The sequence below is a fragment of the Mytilus galloprovincialis genome, chromosome 1, assembly GCF_965363235.1.
Source record: "Mytilus galloprovincialis chromosome 1, xbMytGall1.hap1.1, whole genome shotgun sequence".
NCBI classification, from domain to species: Eukaryota; Metazoa; Mollusca; class Bivalvia; order Mytilida; family Mytilidae; genus Mytilus; species Mytilus galloprovincialis.
In genome coordinates this window covers 8,836,400-8,857,656 of record NC_134838.1, presented here as the reverse complement: position 1 = coordinate 8,857,656, position 21,257 = coordinate 8,836,400, and the positions used below count along the sequence as shown (strand labels likewise).

Here is a 21,257-nt window from a genome sequence, read left to right as displayed (position 1 = left end):
ATTAAAAGTATTGTACAAGTTATACTAGGGAATTAACTTTGTCTGTACTCTCATCTCAAATAATACAACTTTTGGAACTCTTTATGGAATAGATTATGTTAAATAAAAGATTTTAATGAATGAGAAGTGCATTCATGAAAATATTCAAGGAAATAGATATACGTTAAAAAAAAAAATGTTGTTAAATTTAAAGTCTGAAATTGGACTATTGAAATTTTTGGTCAGAAAACCTTTTTTTTTTTAAACTCAAATTTTTGTTTATATCGAAAATTATTTTCAAAAGTTTAAAGGTTGGTGGTTCTTACCAGGTTTTCTGGTTTTCTTAATCATTAAAAAAATAGCCTTCACAATTATAGCCAAGACCACCAAAAGTAGCCTCAACAATCAATAAAATATAGCCCTGAGGCTAAGCCCTCACAATTATAGCCAAGACCACCAAAAGTAGCCTCAACAATCAATAAAATATAGCCCTGAGGCTAAGCCCTCACAATTATAGCCAAGACCACCAAAAGTAGCCTCAACAATCAATAAAATATAGCCCTGAGGCTAAGCCCTCACACTATAGCAAAGACCACCAAAAGTTATAAGCTTCAACAATAAATTTTTTTTTTTTTAAAATGCTAGTCTTCTAATTGCATGATTTTATTGTCGAATTTTTTTTTTTTTATTATATATATATATAGAGAGAGTTTTCACTTAATGATATAATCATATGTCCTCCAGCTCAAACCAGTGACTTTTTAATAAGTTTTTGGCTATTTTGTAAAGAGCTTATGAGTTAAGAAGAACGTTTGCATGCTCTAACAAAAATATTTCTACTCAAGCGGCAAAACTTGTCAATATTAATTAATCATATAATCATTCAGTACAGGTTGGCCTTGGGAATGTTTGTGGTCTTTAATTTCAAAATTAAAGTGGAATTCATGACAATATTGATTTTACCTTTATTTGTCATAGAAAATCATATTTGGTTTGGTAAAAGTGTGGCCAATGTTTTCCAGAAGCACATAAATGTGTAAAAAGGATATGTTTACATTAATCCAATATTATCCAGTTTCAGAGTTTAGTGCTTCTCTGGTTAATGAACCAAGTCTTATACACTGCACTGTTTTGTAATTTATTATTTGAAAATTTAAGAGAAGACCCTAAAGATCTAGTTAAGGCCTTACACATTGATGTATTTTATGATATACCATATAAGCAATTACTGGAATCAATTAATTGTAGATTAACTTGTGTTTTACACAGCCACCAATCAGACTAAATCTGGCTTAAACTTGTGGCAACTTACTTCCTGGTATGATAAAGAGCCACCAATCTCACTAAATCACGCTCAAATTACATAACAAGCTTGTGGCAACTTACTTCCTGGTCTGACAAGGAGGTACTAAATATCTGATATTTTATTTCTTAGATTATCAGTTCTGAATTTTTCAAATATTTTAAAATTTCATTCCACCAATTATAGTTTTCATTTTCATATTTGTACTGAATTTGCATGACATGTATGCCATTGGACATTTCTGTAAATCAATTTTATATTTTCGCAGATACTAATTTCACGTTTATCCCTTTCTAGTCCAACTCTCCACAAGAGCCCAAAATGAAACAGAAATTAACATGTAGGTTGCATTTCTGTAAATATTGAAAATGCAATTTCCCCTCGGAACTCCTTTTACGGCTAAAACTGTACCACTCTTACTATGATTAGTTTTGAAAAAAATCTTATCCTAGAATTGAAAGTTTATATGCACAATTTTTTTCAAAGGTCAAAATATAGGGCTGTGTGGCATATTTTTAACGTTAATATGCCCTGAACTTCTCAGAGTTTAAACTAACACTAATTTTCTTAACTACCCCAACCTCGAATGAAGGGTTACCACAGATTTCAAAATAAAAAATATGCACATGTATATTTACTTGTAACATTCCCAAGTTATGTCTCTGTGAGATGGAACACAGAGCATAACTGGGAACCAGTATGTAAACAAAATTAATTTTCTATGAATATTTAAAATCTCCCCAAAAGAGGCGTGGTTTAAGAAACAGCTGTATTTTCAAAGTGCAACCTGTATAGGTCACCATACGGTGTTCAAAATGAGCAGAGCCCATACCACATAGTTGGTTGGTTTACAGTAAGCAAACATCAGAAAATCAATTACATGTTATGGTCACTTTATAACATATCGCTAATTTTTTTGATAAAACTTAGGTAGAAGTCAATTATCATTATAAAAGTAAAATAAAAAAGAATATGGAACTCCAATGAAAATTTAAAATGGAAAATCTAAATGAATTCAAGTTAACAAGATATTTACAATTGTTAAAATTACAGTTAAAGCTACAAAATTTGGAGGATGTGAATTTTTATTTTTACACTCCTTTGATTGAGGCTTCAAATTTTATCATTACAGGTCCAAGACAAAAAACCATTCCATGTTTTTGGCATATGGTATGGCAGGAGAATGTCCATTGTATCGTCATGGCAACAGGCTTATTTGAGAATGCTAATGTAAGTAAAAAGTAAAATAAAAATAAAAAACGATTTAAGGAAAATATTTATTCTGAATAAAAGCTATGATTAGAAAACATTGTATTTCAGCCTTTCTGTCATTATAAGAAATCACAGATATTCCTGAAAATTTGGAATCCACCAAAGAAAATGTTTGAATGTTTTCTTTGTACCATTGACTTAGTTTTTGTCGAGCCTGCAACTTTTGTTGCAGAAAGCTCGACATAGGGATAGTGATCCGGCGGCGGCGACGGCGGCGGTGTTAGCTAACTTCTTAAAAGCTTTATATTTTAGAAGGTGGAAGACCTGGATGCTTCATACTTTGTATATAGATGCCTCATGTTACGAAGTTTCCGTCAGTCACATGTCCAATGTCCTTGACCTCATTTTCATGGTTCAGTGACCACTTGAAAAAAAAAGTTCAGATTTTTTGTAATGTTGAATTCTCTCTTATTATAAGTAATAGGATAACTATATTTGATATGTGCATACCTTGAAAGGTCCTCATGTCTGTCAGACAGTTTTCACTTGACCTCGACCTCATTTCATGGATCAGTGAACAAGGTTAAGTTTTGGTGGTCAAGTCCATATCTCAGATACTACAAGCAATAGGGCTAGTATATTCGGTGTATGGAAGGACTGTAAGGTGAACATGTCCAACTGGCAGGTGTCATCTGACCTTGACCTCATTTTCATGGTTCAGTGGTTATAGTAGCAACTTTACCTGACCATATAGGAAAATAGGTATTTAGTCGGATCTTAACACGTACTTGTGATTTGGTTAAAACCGGTTTTGTTCAAAATATACGAAGAAATGTCGAAATGTTCAGGACTTAATTAAATCCGTATTTCGGTAGGATGGTGCAAGCATACGATTTTTATTGCGTCTTACACTTTGAGAAGCGAATAATCTTCAACTACGTTATTCAAATATTGTGTAAAAACGTTAATTTTGAGCTATGAAAGTCAAGTGGCTCGAGTATTTTTCTGAGGAAGTTTTAAAAAATTGCAAAGAAATATTTTTACATTGGGTTAGCTTTCATTAGTCTTAACTATCTATAGATTAACAACTTTTGGTTATATTTATAATTTAGAATCATCATTGAAGGTGGGGGACGATTTCGCAGATAATTAATTATATTGATGCCATTTGTATGCAAGAGTGACATTTCGTTGTATTATGTGCCAATTCGAAAAAGTTATGCGAGTATTCTCTCCCCTTAACAGGTTCATTATTTTATAATTAAGTTTAGGTTTCTGATATAATTTTGAATAATTACAAAATGTATCAATTCAATATATTTCAGTTTTTGTTATTGGTGTATCAAAAACATTGATGTACGAATATAATTTCATAAATTTGAAACGTTTAAAATGATTACATACCAATATAAAGAACCGTTCATCATTTTTAAAACAGACTATGAACGAAAATCGATTTATTTATCTTCCCTTGGTGACAGATTGATTGGGAAATGAACCAGCGTAATATAATGGTAATCACAGAGAGGGACCAGCAAGCAATTTTTAATTGTAGCTTATTCAACGTTAAAACAATTTTCCACTATAAACGAATGTTACTTTATACAAATATAAGGACTTTGTTAGCTAAATCTACAAAATTTATTAGATATTATGATTTTTTATTGCAATAGATTAATATGCTAGTTATAGTTAAATTTTTGTGTTTTGGTCTGTTTTTCTCATACTATATGCAATAGGTCTACTATATTTGAAACGTTTAAAATGATTACATACCAATATAAAGAACCGTTCATCATTTTTAAAACAGACTATGAACGAAAATCGATTTATTTATCTTCCCTTGGTGACAGATTGATTGGGAAATGAACCAGCGTAATATAATGGTAATCACAGAGAGGGACCAGCAAGCAATTTTTAATTGTAGCTTATTCAACGTTAAAACAATTTTCCACTATAAACGAATGTTACTTTATACAAATATAAGGACTTTGTTAGCTAAATCTACAAAATTTATTAGATATTATGATTTTTTATTGCAATAGATTAATATGCTAGTTATAGTTAAATTTTTGTGTTTTGGTCTGTTTTTCTCATACTATATGCAATAGGTCTACTATATTTGTTGTATGGAATGATTGTAAGGTGTACCTATCTAGCGGGCAGATGTCATGTGACCTTGACCTCATTTTCATGGTTCAGTGGTCAAAGTTAAGTTTTTGAGTTTTGGTCTTTTTATCTAATACTATATGCCATAGGTCATCTATATTTGATGTATGGAAATATTTTATGATCTTTATGTCAGTCGCACAGGTTTTATTTGACCTTGACCTCATTTTCACAGTTCATTGCACAGTGTTAAGTTTTTGTGTTTTGGTCTATTTTTCTTAAACTATAAGTAATAGGTCAATTATAGATGTTGTATAGAAGCATTGTTAGCTGTACATGTCTGCCTGGCATGGTTCATCTGACCTTGACCTCATTTTCAAGGTTCATTGGTATTTGTTTAGTTATCTTGGTTAATGTTAAGTTTATGTGACAGTTGTATTAAAGCTTAGCTTTATACTTAGGACTATCAACATAATATCAATGATTAGTATAGAAGGCGAGACATTTCAGCGTGTGCACTCTTGTTTAAGAAATAAAGTATCTTGAATCTTGTCGCAGATAAAATTATAATTTGTGTTTATTTACAGCAACAGTGTGACAAATATTGGGGAGATGTGTTCAGTGCTCAAAGATATGTTCGTCATGGTGATATACACATCTGGTTAGACGCAACAATGGAAATGGCACAGCTCACAGTTCGCTCATTCAGAATACAACATGTAATTCTATTTGAAATATTATATAGAACACTTCAAAACATTACTCCAAGTCACTAGCAATCACTCTGTAATGCAAAGATTCACTCAACACCAAGAAGAGTGATTTTTCAATGTCTCACTTATTGAGGCCTCATCATATTAGCAGAATTGATCATAAGCTTTAAGAATATTATTTATTCTGACCCTCTGTAACAATAGGGATTTATTACCTATTTCTAGGTTTATTCATTGATTAAAGGGGCATGAGCTGTCAAATTTATGTCATATTTGATTAATAACATACTAAAACCTATACCAAATTTACAATAACTCTGAAATAAATAGTTAACAATGCAAAGATCAAAAATATATATCAGCTTTTCGTGTGTATTTGACTCTAGACACAATCTAATTAACCATTGAGATGACCTCTGAAGACTGCTGACAGCTACATAACCTGATATAATCATAAACATATATATAAATAGATAACAACCTCATGCAATTTGACTTTTTTAGATCTGTTTGATTTCATGTTATAGGTTAAAAAAATAAGTTAATCATCGTTACTACCTGTATAAGAATGTTGTTTTTTTTGTGAATGGAATCAGTCAACAAAATGGTGTTTCACTTTCAATGTTGACTTTCTTGTCCTTTCAATATCTGAACAGTGAACACTACTAATAGATGTGTGTACCGGTAATAAATCTCTAGGTAAAGGGTTGAATTGAAGGTCATATGAATACTGATTCAATGAAGTTGAATTATTCACTTGGAAGTGAATAAATCATCAACAAATTTTATTTGCATTGTATTTTGACAAAATTAATCAAATTGGCTCTTTATTTCACTTTCTTTAATGTCAATATTCTTAAAAAATTCATATCTAATGCCACTTAAATGTGCTGCTTTAACAATAATATTAGTTATAAATATGTCAAGTTGTATTATTTTTTTCCTAGGAAGGATCTTCTATAGAACGTAAAGTTAAACATTTTGAAATGGTTGGTTTTAATGATGAGGCTACAGATCCTGGCTTTATTTTAGATGTCTGTCGTCGTGTCAACAACCATGTGAAGGCCACTGCTGGACCAATACTTGTACATTGCAGGTATAGTAGTAAATAACAGGGATAGATATTAGATCTGAGCATTCTTGTAGGCAAATTAAGCCAAACAAAAAAGATTTATTATAAGATATCAATTCATTTGGAAGGATTTGTTTTTATAAGTACCATACATGTATGTTGATGTTGACTTGTTCCCCTACAGTGGAGGATTTACTGTCTACCCCTGTCTGTCTCTCCCATTTAATTTCAATCATGTTTTTCTAAGGAACTCCTAATTAGGACTTCATGAAATTATAGGTATCAGATTTTCATGTGAGCATGATATATTGTATGATGCTTTTTCACATTCATCGCTCATTTACTTCCTGTTTACCTAAGACATGCATATTCTTACACAAAATGGCCATGTATGAAATGTTCATTGCATTTTTCTCCAGAACAAATCAGAACACCCTGAAATTTGAAAAATGTTGGCATGCTATAGTGTGTGACATTGTTTTACCCTGAAATTTGATATCAACATCCATGTTGGCATGCTATAGTGTGTGACATGGTTTTACCCTGAAATTTGATATCAACATCCATGTTGGCATGCTATAGTGTGTGACATGGTTTCAAATGCATTGCTTTTCAATTTCCTTGATTACAGAATACTTCCAGAACGGGTAACTTAAGCAAGAGCTAACAGTTGTCTACTTTAGAAAAATTAGGGTTCCTACTACAATGTACTGTATTATATTTTAAACACTTACAAGTAAGGAGATAGAATTGATCTTAGCACAATATCATCTTCTAATATATCATGTGTAAGGGTTTTTTACATGAAGATAGTAGTGCAGGTAAAGCCCATTGGCATATGTAAGATTTTGTTCAAATTTTTCAATTGAGGCATACAAGGGGAGATAATTTGGTTCTTTATGAAATTAAAAAAAAAAATGTCATCTGTGGCCACATAAAGTAATTCATTGAAACCTCATATAATGGTACTAATAAGGTCTATAGATAATATTGTTTTCCTAATTTTCCAGCTTTGATAACAAAAATTTCGTCTCTTGTCATCACGATTGATAGTCCTGTCATAGAATTATAAATAAATTAGACACTGTACAGTTCAGGAACAAAAAAGCAAATGATTTTACTTTTGTAATCGATCAAAAACACTCAGTATAAAATTTTATATTTGATTACAACAGCAAATCTATTTTCACCTGTCTAGTACTCATTGTTTGACATTCTGAGCGGTGGGCGTGAAATTTAATACCATCGAGTTAGATTAATGAAATTACAAGTTCTTTTCATCCTTAAAATGGGAGACACAGTTTGAAATTAAAGTTGAAAATTTTTCCCTTTTGTTCCTGAATTATTGAAAAAAACTAAATTAAGGTTTTTGTTGAGTACATTACGACTCAATTTTATTGATACATGTACATGTATTTATTGTATTGTATGCATACAAGATACAGGACATGCATGATTTTGACTCTTTAAAATTCCGCTGGTCACCTTGAATATGTGGCAAATATCTATAATTTTAGTTTCTTGCATCATCACATATGAAATTTGTTTTCGATACATCTATGATCTTGAAAAATAATCTTTTTTTGTTTATTCTAATTCACAATAACATGCTTGTACCTTGATTTCAAAACATTGACATTGACTTCCAAGTTCAGTCCTTTGTACCGACAACTTTGAGCGGAGAATGATGGTTGCATAAATTAAAAAATCAATACCTAAATTGTCGACAAACTGATACAAGAAGATAGTTGTAAAATAATGAATTGAAGATGTATAGTTAATGAGTTTTATCTAGATCTGCCTCAATCCTGTCACAAATTTGTGATATCGATTCAATTTGTTTCAACAACAGTTTTCATACTACATGTTCATGTAATTTATTTAAGAAAAATTACAGTATAAATAGGTCTAACTTTGGAATGGTTAATTCAACGTATTTGACAGCAAATAACAGATGTATGGTATATCTGAATGCGACAGCAATCCAACAACCCCTAAACAGTCAGAAACATCTAGAGATCAACATAGAACCAATAGGCAGGTGCTGACACAGAATGTCAAGCTCTCTGTCAGATGTAAAAAGCATTTCAAAGAACTCTGCACAATCGAGTCAATTTTTACTCTTCACATTTTAGACAATTTTTACACTTTATTTGACCGTAGAATCAATATTTACTCTTCACATAAGATTCAATAATACTCTTCACATAAGATTCACATAAGATTCAATATTTACTCATCACATTTGAGTCAAATTTTATTTTTTACAGAACCGTAGAATCAATATTAACCCTTCACATTTGAGTCAAATTTTAAGTTTTATATAATGGTAGAATCAATATTTACTCTTCACATAAGATTCAATATTACTCTTCACATAAGATTCACATAAGATTCAATATTTACTCTTCACATTTGAGTCAATTTGTACATTATGCTCAAAACTCTTCACGTATGAGTCTATTTTTACTCTTTCTACGTATAAGTCCAACACAACAATAAAAAGAGACTTTATCTTAATTAAGGTGAGCCTAGCTAAGAATAACTTCCGTAGAACAAAGCAAGCCATAATCAATGATGTTTTCTATTATTAATGATGATACCTTCTCTAGAGGGTCGTATTGCCAGACTCGATGAATTCATCTTTTGATTAAAATCTTTTTTATTTCTATTTTATTGATGAAAGTCATGATGATAGAATCGACAGCCAGTGATTTTATTACAGCTTTTGTTTTTGTTCTGTGTTAATTTCTTCATTTCCAATGTGTAATTTGAGATAAAGAGGTTGAGTAAATATGAACAATACCACATCTTCTTATATCTAATAAGTACAAACTGTTTTCTTTATATCAAAACATGTTATTATACAACACAATCTGTTAAATAAAGTTCATGACAATATGTACCATGATTAACGTAAGAGTATATATAAGCTAATGATTTTAATGGCCTGTAAATCGGCACAACTTTTTTTCCAAACTTCATTTTGAACAGTATTTTAAGTGGAGTTATATCCAGAAAAAATTAAAACTAAGAATGGCAAAGTTTACAGACCTTACTTCATCATTAAGGTTATTATATAATGAAAATTGCACATCCATAACTGTAACAATGAAAGAAATTTACACCCAAAAAATGGACATTAGAAAAAAGTAAAATACAGTTTTTGTTTTGTAAACCAAAATGAATCTTTGGAAGCTTTCACCATTCTTGGACTTACTATCCTCTAAAGCAAGGAATGACAGAAAAGAAATCTGATGATGGATTCAGATCATATCTCTACATTTAGCATCATCTGGTTTTAGAAATGGAGAAACATGATTTTCAATCATTAAATATTTTTTTTGATACAGAGACATCAAAAGTACATTGACTACCAATACATCAATGTATCCATTAGATATGATATGAAAGGAGATAATATACTTATTATCCTTGTAATATTTGAAGAGTTATGTTTCAGGTGTGGTGGTGGTAAAACAGCTGTATTTATTGCCATAGACTATTGTTTAAAACAGCTACAATCAGATGCCAGTGTTGATATATATAGTACAGTTTTACATCTACGCAAATTTAGAAAAAATATGGTGCGCTCTTTGGTGAGTATAATGCTGGTGATTTTCATGATGAAAAAAAGTTATTTACCCCAGTAAGTCAACATGTTTCAAGTTTAGCTGTCATTTATATAGAGCATACAAGTACTTTATTGGGCCCATTTCCTAATATATACATATATATTAATAACATGACACCATATGTTTAACCAAAACATGTCTTACACAAAGATTTTATATAATTGAAACATTGTTTTATTTAAGCTGTTGTATATACTTAAACTTTTAACTTAGAGTTATATGTTAAATATTTTATTACTTTGTCTCATAAAACAATTAAGACATGTGTATGACATCAATGCTATATATGTATAACAAATGACTTAGCTGCACTCAAGACTTAATCCTATTTTTTATTTATCAATAAATTAACATCATTTTGAATGTGTAGCAACAATGAAAAAAAACCATACAGTATCGTTGACTATAAAAGGCCCTAACATCGTTGGCGGTCTGCTAAGAAATCTGCATAAACTGGTGCTAGGGTCAATCTTAAACTTGCACTGAGGTGAAAGTTGGTTATGTTTTCTGGTCTGTGCGTCTGTTCGTCCATCCGTTCGTTCGCTGGATTGTCTGTTCGTCCATTCGTCCTGCTTCAGGTTAAAGTTTTTGGTCGAGGTAGTTTTTGATGAAGTTGAAGTCCAATCAACTTTAAACTTAGTATAAATGTTCCTTATGATATGATCTCTCTAATTTTAATGTCATATTAGAGTTTTACCCCATTTGCATGGCCCACTGAACATAGAAAATGATAATGTGGATGGGCATCTGTGTACTTGGAACACATTCTTGTTTTAGCTCCATCTTGAAAGCCTCATTGTGACTTTGAAATGAAGAACATCATTTCAAGCACTGTTTCTTGTGTTTTATGTTTTTTGTTGTGCATGTACTGCATTCTGTCTTCTTGGTGGATACTCTATATCCTTTCTTTTAAATTTTATTCCAGTTCCAGTATCGCCTTATATATGAATCTGTATCTATGCACATACAGTGTGGTGCCACTGTGATGACAGAGGCAGAGGTACCAATCATAGCTCAATATCTGTCCAAAGAAAATCCTAAATCGAAAATGTCCGGGTTTGAGAAAGAATTTCAGGTGAGTTTTCATTAAAAGAATCCAGGAGTAAAGGAAATAGTTAAAATATGAATAGAGTTGTTCATACCTATTATCAATGTGGGGGTAGAATATTTAAATAAGATGGCCTTAACATACATATGCAGTTGTCATTTTCATAGCACTCATATACACATGACTAAATTATTTAAAAGAATTGCAATCTTTCAGAAAAGTACATTGCATGATATTATTAAATTTCCTTCAATAAATGTCAAAGATGTAAGAAAAGAAGACAACTGCCGGTGTTTAAATAACTTACAGTTTATATATCACTCTGAACTTTGGAAATACAAAAATGTTATTTAACAAAAACTAATATAAATAATTAATCAGTCTGTAGTTCATTACTTAGTTAAGGAATTTTTCAGAATATTGAAAAGATTTGTTATTATTTGTTTTTAAATCTTACTCAAAGATGCATTGAAAAATAATTCTGTGAGAATGAAAATTATCTTTTTGAAGGCTATAAAGTAACCAGAAATTGTTGACATCTTAGTAATTTCTTATATCATTGGCAAACATACCCAACCTCCTTTATTTTTATTGCTAGCATTTTTTTTCATATTTTTTAGACAATTCGTACATTAGTGCCAAAGTTAAGCATTGGTGATTGTGCTGGAGGTCACAGGTCAGAAAACAGAAACAAAAGTCGAGACATCATGCTTCTTCCACGTAAATATCAATTATTCATAATATTTTTATAGCATTAAAGTAAATAACACAGACCTTCATCAATGTTGAAATTAGTAAGAGCTTTATATTAATTTCAGTCTTTGAATAAACATAAATACAGTTTCATGATATTTTCATCTGTCAGCCAGATTATTTATGATATTTTTATATAATCAGAGAAACATGACCTGCAGATATGAAAGTTAGTGATTGCCCCTCAAATTAGTCCTAAATATAGAAACTAAAGTTGTAATCCTTTGAATGTATTTGAATATATGTGATCACTGTAGACAACATTAATATTTCAATGAGGCTTCTCTTCAATGATATCAAATACAGCCGTGTGTTATTTCATTAACCCAAATCCATAAAATTTGTTGACTTTGCACCCAACTATATGTATATATTATTGGGATTTCTTCACATTTCTACACATTGATATCTCAAAATATCAAACACAAGCCACAATGTGAACCTTTTTGGTGATTAAGTTTGGGTGGGAAATAATGAGTGATTGGTTTCAGCCATCGTGTCTGAGGAAAATACATTTTATAATGTGTTTATTTTGTAGCGGAGAGGGAGAGACCATATCTTTTAACATCAGAATCTATATAATGAGTTTATTTTGTAGCTGAGAGGGCGAGACCATATCTTTTAACAGCAGAATCTGGTGACAATGGTACAGACTTTATCAATGCAGTCTTTGTAGATGTAAGTTGTCATATAGTCATTCCACTAGCTTTTTACCAAGAAATTTATAAGGACTTGTGAGGTAAACAAGAGAGACAGTTCCTGGTGCAGCACTGAATAGAAACATAGAAACAATCATTACTTTCCTATAAGTGTCAACTGTACTGCTGTTTTATGGACTTTCTAATATATATCTTATGACACTTTGGTTTCTTTTATTTAATCTTATTTTAAAAAGTTGAGAAACAATGCTAATAATTTCATTGGCCAAGTACATAAAAGTTGTGAGATAACTTAGATCACCCCTAGTTTTTTGGTGGGGTTCGTGTTGTTTATTCTTTAGTTTTCTATGTTGTGTCGTGTGTGCTGTTGTTTGTTTGTCTTTTTCATTTTTAGCCATGGCGTTGTCAGTTTGTTTTAGATTTATGAGTTTGACTGTCCCTTTGGTATCTTTCGTTCCTCTTTTATTGATATGCAATTCTATTGAACTCTGTGTTGAAGGATTTACTATAATGACCAAACTTTGTATAATTATAGCCTTCATGTGTACCAAGTACATAATTATAGCCTTCATGTGTACCAAGTACATAATTATAGCCTTCATGTGTACCAAGTACATAATTATAGCCTTCATGTGTACCAAGTACATAATTATAGCCTTCATGTGTACCAAGTACATAATTTTTCCTGAATTGTATCGTAATAATTGTCTATAATCTTACAGGGTTATTACCAAGAGAACAACTTTTTGGTAACCCAGTGGCCTATGCAACACACAGTTAATGATGTATGGAGATTGATCTACGATTACAAGATTACTTCCCTTGTTGTGCTCAATGAACAAAAGTTTTCAAGGGTAAATATGACAGAATTTTTTTACTGGCAGCCTAGATTTTATTTTTTGTTTGGTAAGTGCTACTCTTGTAGACCTTTTTTTCATCTCTAACAGATTTCTGATGGTAAACATAGTTATGTTTTATTTTACAAGAAGTTTTTTGTTTTTGTGTTATTTTTACAAACATTAAAGGCATTGAGTTAAGAACTATTTTTCTCAAGACAATTGCTTTTTATTAATAAAACTTTCCTGGAAAAGCATAATGATTTTAATCATTTTAAATGCATTATTACTTTTGCAAACTTGAAATTGATAGAAGGGGCATTATTAAGCTGTTAATACTTTTGTAGAAGTATCCCTGTTTCTGGCCGTCATGGACAGAAGATGAACAGAAGTTTGGTCCAATAGCTGTCAGATTCCTAGCCAGTCAGAAGCTCAACAATATTACAGTCAGAGCATTCTCTATAAGAAAGGTATTAGTTTATATATTACATATAGCTGTCATTTATTATAGAATTACACAATGGTGTTAGGAATATTGAAAATCATCTTTTGAAATTTGAATAAACTTTTCTTCATTAACAATAGCTGACATACTCACATATAACTCAAGCATATATATTTCATATCATTTTAACCCTTCATGATTTAAACATTTAAAAATTTGAAAATGGGTTGTTGAAAGGTTTTCATTTTCAATCCATATTTTGCTAGATTTAAAAAAAAAATTCTCCTTGAAGTTAACCTTGGTTATATTTAAATCATCCATTTTCTATACTGTTAACCAACTTTTTTTCATGAATATTTTTTTGCCAATGTTTTTTTTTTTTTGTTGACTCTGCAGGAACTTGATTTTCCTAGTTTTATAACTTGTTGATGTAGTCATATTATAGTTTGACATTTTTGTTCTGATTTATATTCTGGTTATTTCCTTACTAATAAAAGGAAGGTTCAATAAAACCCTAGTGAAAATTAGAGGGTTTACCGTATATTACTGGCAACTGTTAAAATTAGAGGGTTTACATTACTGGCAACTGTTAAAATTAGAGGGTTTACATTACTGGCAACTGTTAAAATTAGAGGGTTTACCGTATATTACTGGCAACTGTTAAAATTAGAGGGTTTACATTACTGGCAACTGTTAAAATTAGAGGGTTTATAGTATATTACTAGCAACTGTATTTAATCAAGGAATTTGCATTTCAATGTATGTTATATTTTGCAGATACAATGTATTACAAATACTTTTTTTTGTAGAAAATTTCATTTCAAATAAAATACTAGGTTAAAATGACCATAATAGATTATCATAATTTGAAAGATTGACTAAAAATCATAAGCCATAATTTTTAAAGTCTGTTCTGTTTTGCATATATATTTTATATGATGGGACATGGTTTATATTTTAGCTACCAAAAACTCAATATGATTCGTTACTGAAGCTTGGATGTGGTGCATTGGTATGAAAAAGTTAGGGTTATGGCCCTTTGTTTATTTAAACTTTCTACAGCATCACAATTTTTTATTTGTTTAGGATTCTTAATTTTTGGCATGAATTTGTTTGTTTAAAAAATTAAGATGAAATATTATAAAACCTAATTTCTTTTTAAGTATGATTGTTATTTTATTAACACTTTATTGTACCACTTTTGATATGGATTGATCTTGATATACAGATACTTTACAAAACTGCATGGATTTAATTCAGATTTTCACTCTTGCATTTTGAAAATTTGTATGGTTTTCTGAAATCTTACACATTAATAAGTTTTACATGATATACCACTTATTATTCCACTGTATGCAAATATTGATAGCTTAGTCGACATTTGATTGGTTGAGACTAACCTACATGACATTGAATAATCAAATTTAATACTCTTACAAACATATCAACGAATAATTTTTCGGATTGTCATGTACAGATTTAAAAACAAGCAGATATGGAAAAACATATGTACATGACTATTCAATGTTCAGGAAGTGAAAAAGGTTTGCACAGTGGAATACAACATTCATTTCCCTTAACTTAGGTAGATTAGGAAGATTTATTGACCTTCAGTCCCCTCAGAAAATAAGAATTTTCTTTGTGGATCAAATCTTCATATGGATCTCCTTACACCAAGGATATAAATTTATATTACTTAATTGCATATTGCATGAATTTCACATTTAACAGTATTTGAACTACAAGCATGATTTTTTATATATTAGATAAAAGATCTCCAGTTTCCATTTATTTAGAAAATAAATGCACAAAAACAATTCTAAACGGTAGCATAAGGACATTAATTTCAATGTTGCACAGTGTGAGAAGATGGGATAAAAGTCTTACTTGGCCTAATTTGCACTTAAATTTCTGCATTTTGTTTAAAAATTGTACTTTTCTCTAGTTGAAAGTTGAGATAACTGTTATGCTATTTGAAGAAGAAGACAAAACTGGTTCCTCCATATCCTCCAGTATTCATTATTGTATAGTGTCATAGAAAGCAAACCTTTTACATATTTTGAATTGTCAAACTTATTCAAATTTTTTTTTTTTTGCAAATAAGAAGCAAAGAAATAACTTACTAGGAGTACTTCTGTCTATACATGTACTATATCCTTCTTATAGATAATTGGTTTGTTCTTGCAGACACTAAATATTTTCTATTAAAAATATACAACATTTATAAGGTTATGTCTGTGAACACTCAACCTACCTAGCCTACAGCACAACATGAGAAAAAAAGATGGATTGTTGATATCATTTTTTAGCTCACCTGGCCCACAGGGCCAAGTGAGCTTTTCCCGTCACTTGGCGTCCGTCGTCGTCGTCGTTAACTTTTACAAAAATCTTCTCCTCTGAAACTACTGGGCCAAATTTAACCAAACTTGGCCACAATCATCATTGGGGTATCTAGTTTAAAAAATGTGTGGCCTGACCCCGCCAACTAACCAAGATGGCTGCCATGGCTAAAAATAGAACATAGGGGTAAAATGCAGTTTTTGGCTTATAACTCAAAAACCAAAGCATTTAGAGCAAATCTGACAGGGGTTAAATTGTTTATCAGGTGAAGATCTCTCTGCCCTGAAATTTTCAGAGGAATTGGACAACCGGTTGTTGGGTTGCTGCCCCTGAATTGGTAATTTTAAGGAAATTTTGCTGTTTTTGGTTATTATCTTGAATATTATTACAGATAGAGATTAACTGTAAACAGCAATAATGTTAAAAAAAGTAGGATTTACAAATAAGTCAACATGACCGAAATGGTCCTTTAGGAGTTATTGCCCTTTATAGTCAATTTTTAACCATTTTTCGTAAATCTTAGTAATCTATTACAAAAATCTTCTCCTCTGAAACTACTGGGCCAAATTAATCCAAACTTGGCCACAATCATCTTTGGGGTATGTAGTTTAAAAAATATGTGGCGTGACCCGGCCAACCAACTAAGATGGCTGCCATGGCTAAAAATAGAACATAGAGGTGAAATGTAGATTTTGACTTATATCTCTGAAACCAAAGCATTTAGAGCAAATCTGACATGGAGTAAAATCGTTCATCAAGTGAAAATCTATCTGCCCTGAAACTTTCAAATGAATCGGACAACAGGTTGTTGGGTTGCTGCCCCGAAATAAGTAATTTGAAGGAAATTTTGCAGATTTTGGTTATTATCTTGAATATTATTATAGAAAGAGATAAAATGTAATCAGCAATAATGTTCAGCAAAGTAAGATCTACAAATAAGTTAATATGACTAAAATGGTCAGTTGACCCCTTAAGGAGTTATTGCCCTTTATAGTCAATTTTGACCATTTTTTCGTAAATTTTTGTAATCTTTTACAAAAATCTTCTCCTCTGAAACTACTGGGCCAAATTAAACAAAACTTGGCCACAATCATCATTGGGGTATATAGTTTAAAAAATGTGTGGCGTGACCCGGCCAACCAACCAAGATGGCTGCCATGGCTAAAAATAGAACATAGGGGTAAAATGCAGTTTTTGGCTTATAACTCAAAAACCAAAGCATTTAGAGCAAATCTGAAAGGGATAAAATTAATTATCAGGTCAAGATCTATCTGCCCTGAAATTTTCAGACAAATCGGACAACCTGTCGTTGGGTTGCTGCCCCCGAATTAGTAATTTTAAGGAAATTTTGCAGATTTTGGTTATTATCTTGAATATTATTATAGATAGAGATAAACTGTAAACAGCAATAATGTTCAGCAAAATAAGATCTACAAATAAGTCAACAAGACCAAAATTGTCAATTGACCCTTAAGGAGTTATTGCTGTTTATAGTCAATTGTTAACAATTTTCATAAATTTTTGTTAATTTTTGTAAATTTTTAGGAAATATTTTCCACTGTAATTACTGGGCCAAGTTCATTATAGATAGAGATAATTGTAGCAACAAGAATATTCAGTAAAGAAAGACCTACAAACACATCACCATCACCAAAACTCAATTTTGTCATGAATTTATCTGTGTTTATTGTTAATATGCACAAAGACCAAGGTGAGCGACACAGGCTCTTGAGAGCCTCTAGTTTTTTGTGATACCTGTTGGCCTGATCTTGGACTTTTCAACCAAAAGTTTATTCCTAATCAGTTGACCAGGCATACCTTGTAGTGCTTTAGGTAGCATGATTAAGGGTGCAGGTTGCACAGTATGATGACAATTGTGTTGTCCAGTTGGCAGTCATTTGTTTTTACATTTTCAGAAAAAAAAATATTGTATATAGTTTTAATGTATAGTATAGATATGCTATTATTTTTTTAGAATTTGAGCTGCATGCCAATGCTTCAGACAGAACTTTCCCAGGAATTGGTGACCGTAAGAATGTTTCATTTAACATGTTGGTTAGGAAGAGAGAAAGACTCAATGAATTCAAAATCTCTTATCTACCTCATGGAGCTGGTAGAACAATGGCAGCATAGGAATAATCCACTAAATCCTGTGTGTGTCATGTCAAAGTAAGTCATATAATCCATTAAATCCTGTTTGTGTCATCTCAAAATAAGTCATTAAATCATGTGTCATTTCAAAGTAAGTCAAATAAGCCATTAAATCCTTGGTGTTTCATGTTGAAGTAAGTCATTAACTCATGTTTGTCATGTCAAGTAAGTCATTTACTTCTGTGTGTCATGTCAAAGTAAGTCAAATAAGCCATTAAGTCCTGTGTGTGTCGTGTCAAAGTAATCAAATAATCCATTAAATCCTCTGTGTCCGTCATGCAAAAGTAAGTTAAATATTTCTTTAATTCCTGTGTGTCATGTCAAAGTTAGTCATTAAATCCTGTGTGTGTCATGTCAAAGTAAGTCAAATAATCCATCAAATCATGTGGGTGTCATGTCAGAGTAAGTGAAATAAGTCTTTAAATCCTGTATGTGTCATGTCAAAGTAAGTCATTAAATCCTGTGTGTCTCATCTCAAAGTAAGTGAAATAATCCATTAAATTTTGTGTGTGTCATTTTGAAGTAAGTAATTAAATCTGGTGTTTGTCATGTAAAAGTAAGTAAATAAACCATGAAATCTTGTGTTTGTCATGTCAGAGTAAGTCATTTAAGCCTTTAAATCCTGTGTTTGTCATGTCAAAGTAAGTCAAATAATCCATTAAATTCTCTGTGTGTCATCTCTAAGTAAGTGTGACTCCTGTGTGTCATGTCAAAGTAAGTTATAAACTCCTGTGTGTCATGTAAAAGTAAGTCAAATAATCCATTAAATTCTGTGTGTGTGTGTCATCTCAAAGTAAGATAAATATTTCATTAACTCCTGTGTCATGTCAAAGTAAGTCATTAAATCCTGTGCATGTCATGTCAAAGAAAGTGAAGTAAGCCTTTAAATTCTGTATATGTCATCTCAAAGTAAGTCAAACATTCCATAAAATCATATGTGTGTGTCGTGTCAAAGTAAGTCATTAAATCATGTGTGTGTCATTTCAGTAAGTAATTAAATCCTGTGTGTGTGTCATGTCAAAGTAAGTAATTAAATCCTGCATGTGTCATGTCAAAGTAAGTCATTAATTCATGTGTGTGTCATTTCAAAGTCAGTCATTAAATCATGTGTGTGTCATGTCAGAGTAAGTGAGGTAAGTTTAAATTCTGTATGTGTCATCTCTAAGTAAGTCAAATATTCCATTAAATCGTCTGTGTGTGTGTCATGTCAAAGAAGGTCATCAAATCATGTGTGTGTCATTTCAAAGTAAGTCATTTAATACTGTGTGTCATGTCAAAGTAAGTCATTAAATCACGTGTGTGTCATTTCAAAGTAGGTAATTAAATCCTGTGTGTGTCAAGTCAAAGTGGGTGAAACAATCCATTACATTATTTTGTGTGTGACATGTCATTAAACACTGTGTGTGGCATGTTGAAGTAAGTCATTAAAGTCATATGAAACCTCATATGAAAAAAAGTATGCATATGTTTTTTATAACTAAATGGAAAGTTTTCATTATAAAACTTATGTACATATACTTTTTTCTGAGGAAAATTCTTTAATTTGTTCACATTTAGAAGAAGTTTACTTATTTTTAGTTGCTTACTTCCAGGAAGTAATTTGTTTACATATTTTCCGTATGCATAGTGACCTCAGCGTGACCCTCCTCGTAAAAATCTGGTGATCGCAATACGCATGGATTTGTCATTAAAATAAACAATTATCTGATTGTACATGTTAAATACATGCTCAATACCCATGCTATTTGTTAATTATTTACTATAAGGTGACAATTGGTAAACTTCGGCCTCAAAACACAGCATTTAATGAGCAGCCATATTTGTTAAATCATAACAAACAGAGAGAAAAAAAATTGACAATTATACGATATATTAGAGGACTTAGTTTATGATATATACATGCATTGGTTCAAGAATTGGATAAACATTATTTTTCACCAGTCACTTGTTTCATATGACTTTAAATCCTAATTTGTCATGGCAAAGTAAGTCAATAAGCCATTAAATCTTGTGTTTGTCATGTCAAAGTAAGTCAAATAAGCCATTTAATCCTGTGTGTGTCATGTCAGAGTAAGTGAAATAAGCCTTTAAATCCTGTGTGTCATGTCAGAATAAGTCATCTAATCTTCTGTGTGTCAAGTCAAAGTAATTGAAATAATCCATTTTATCATCCTGTGTTTGTCATGTCAAAGTAAGTGAAATAAGCCATTAAATCTCATGTCAAAGTAGGTAAAATTATAAATAAAATCGTGTTACTTTACTTTTATAAGTGTGTGACAAATAAAGATCCATGACAAAATACTAAGCTTTAGCTGACAACATATAATGTATATCATTTAGTTAATGTTACCATTTTTATGCCCCACTTAGGGCATTATTTTTTTCAGTCTCTCATCTGTTTGATTGTATTGTACTTCTTCAGGTTAAAGTTTTTTGTCAAAGTAGTTTTTGATGAATTGTTGTCCAATCAACTTGAAACTGAGTACACATGTTCCCTATAATATGATCTTTCTAATTTTTATTCCAAATTAGAGTATTTACGCCAATCTCACTGTCCACTGAACATAGAAAATTAAAGTGTGAGTGGGGCATCCATGTACTGTTGACACATTCTTGTTGTTAATTGACCTGATTATCTATGAAACCAATAACATGGTAGTTTTGCGCTGAAATGATTTCTACAGGAAAACAACACACATCTATGTAAAGCACTTGAAAACAAAACTGATGCTAATATGTAAGAATTATTAGATATATATATTAGTAACAAAGTTTTTGATATTTGAAGAGATGGAATGAGTCGATGTGGAGTTTATTGTGTAGCCAACATTTGCTGTGATCAATTAAAGGCTGAGGGTGAAGTGGATGTGTTTGGTGCAGTACGAGTAGTGAAGAAAAATAGGCCTGCATTAATACCAAATGTAGTAAGTAAAAAAAATTCAAATAATTTAAAATTTCTTATGTAACTGGGGTTGGGATAACCTTGAGAGTTATTGGCAATC

The 21,257-nt window shown here is 31.2% G+C and overlaps 1 protein-coding gene across 2 annotated transcripts in view; it reads left to right on the top strand.

Moving 5' to 3' along the window:
- LOC143064719 (receptor-type tyrosine-protein phosphatase epsilon-like) overlaps positions 1–21,257 on the top strand; it is a 147,337-nt gene that overhangs the window by 116,870 nt on the left and 9,210 nt on the right. For both annotated transcript variants that reach the window (XM_076237766.1, XM_076237775.1), the window contains 11 exons: positions 2,415–2,512; positions 5,191–5,322; positions 6,264–6,412; positions 9,852–9,987; positions 10,949–11,098; positions 11,692–11,791; positions 12,423–12,502; positions 13,206–13,337; positions 13,667–13,789; positions 18,080–18,273; positions 21,044–21,179. In XM_076237766.1, coding sequence (XP_076093881.1) covers positions 2,415–2,512; positions 5,191–5,322; positions 6,264–6,412; positions 9,852–9,987; positions 10,949–11,098; positions 11,692–11,791; positions 12,423–12,502; positions 13,206–13,337; positions 13,667–13,789; positions 18,080–18,273; positions 21,044–21,179 — 1,430 coding nt within the window. The remainder of the gene's footprint in view (positions 1–2,414; positions 2,513–5,190; positions 5,323–6,263; positions 6,413–9,851; positions 9,988–10,948; positions 11,099–11,691; positions 11,792–12,422; positions 12,503–13,205; positions 13,338–13,666; positions 13,790–18,079; positions 18,274–21,043; positions 21,180–21,257) is intronic.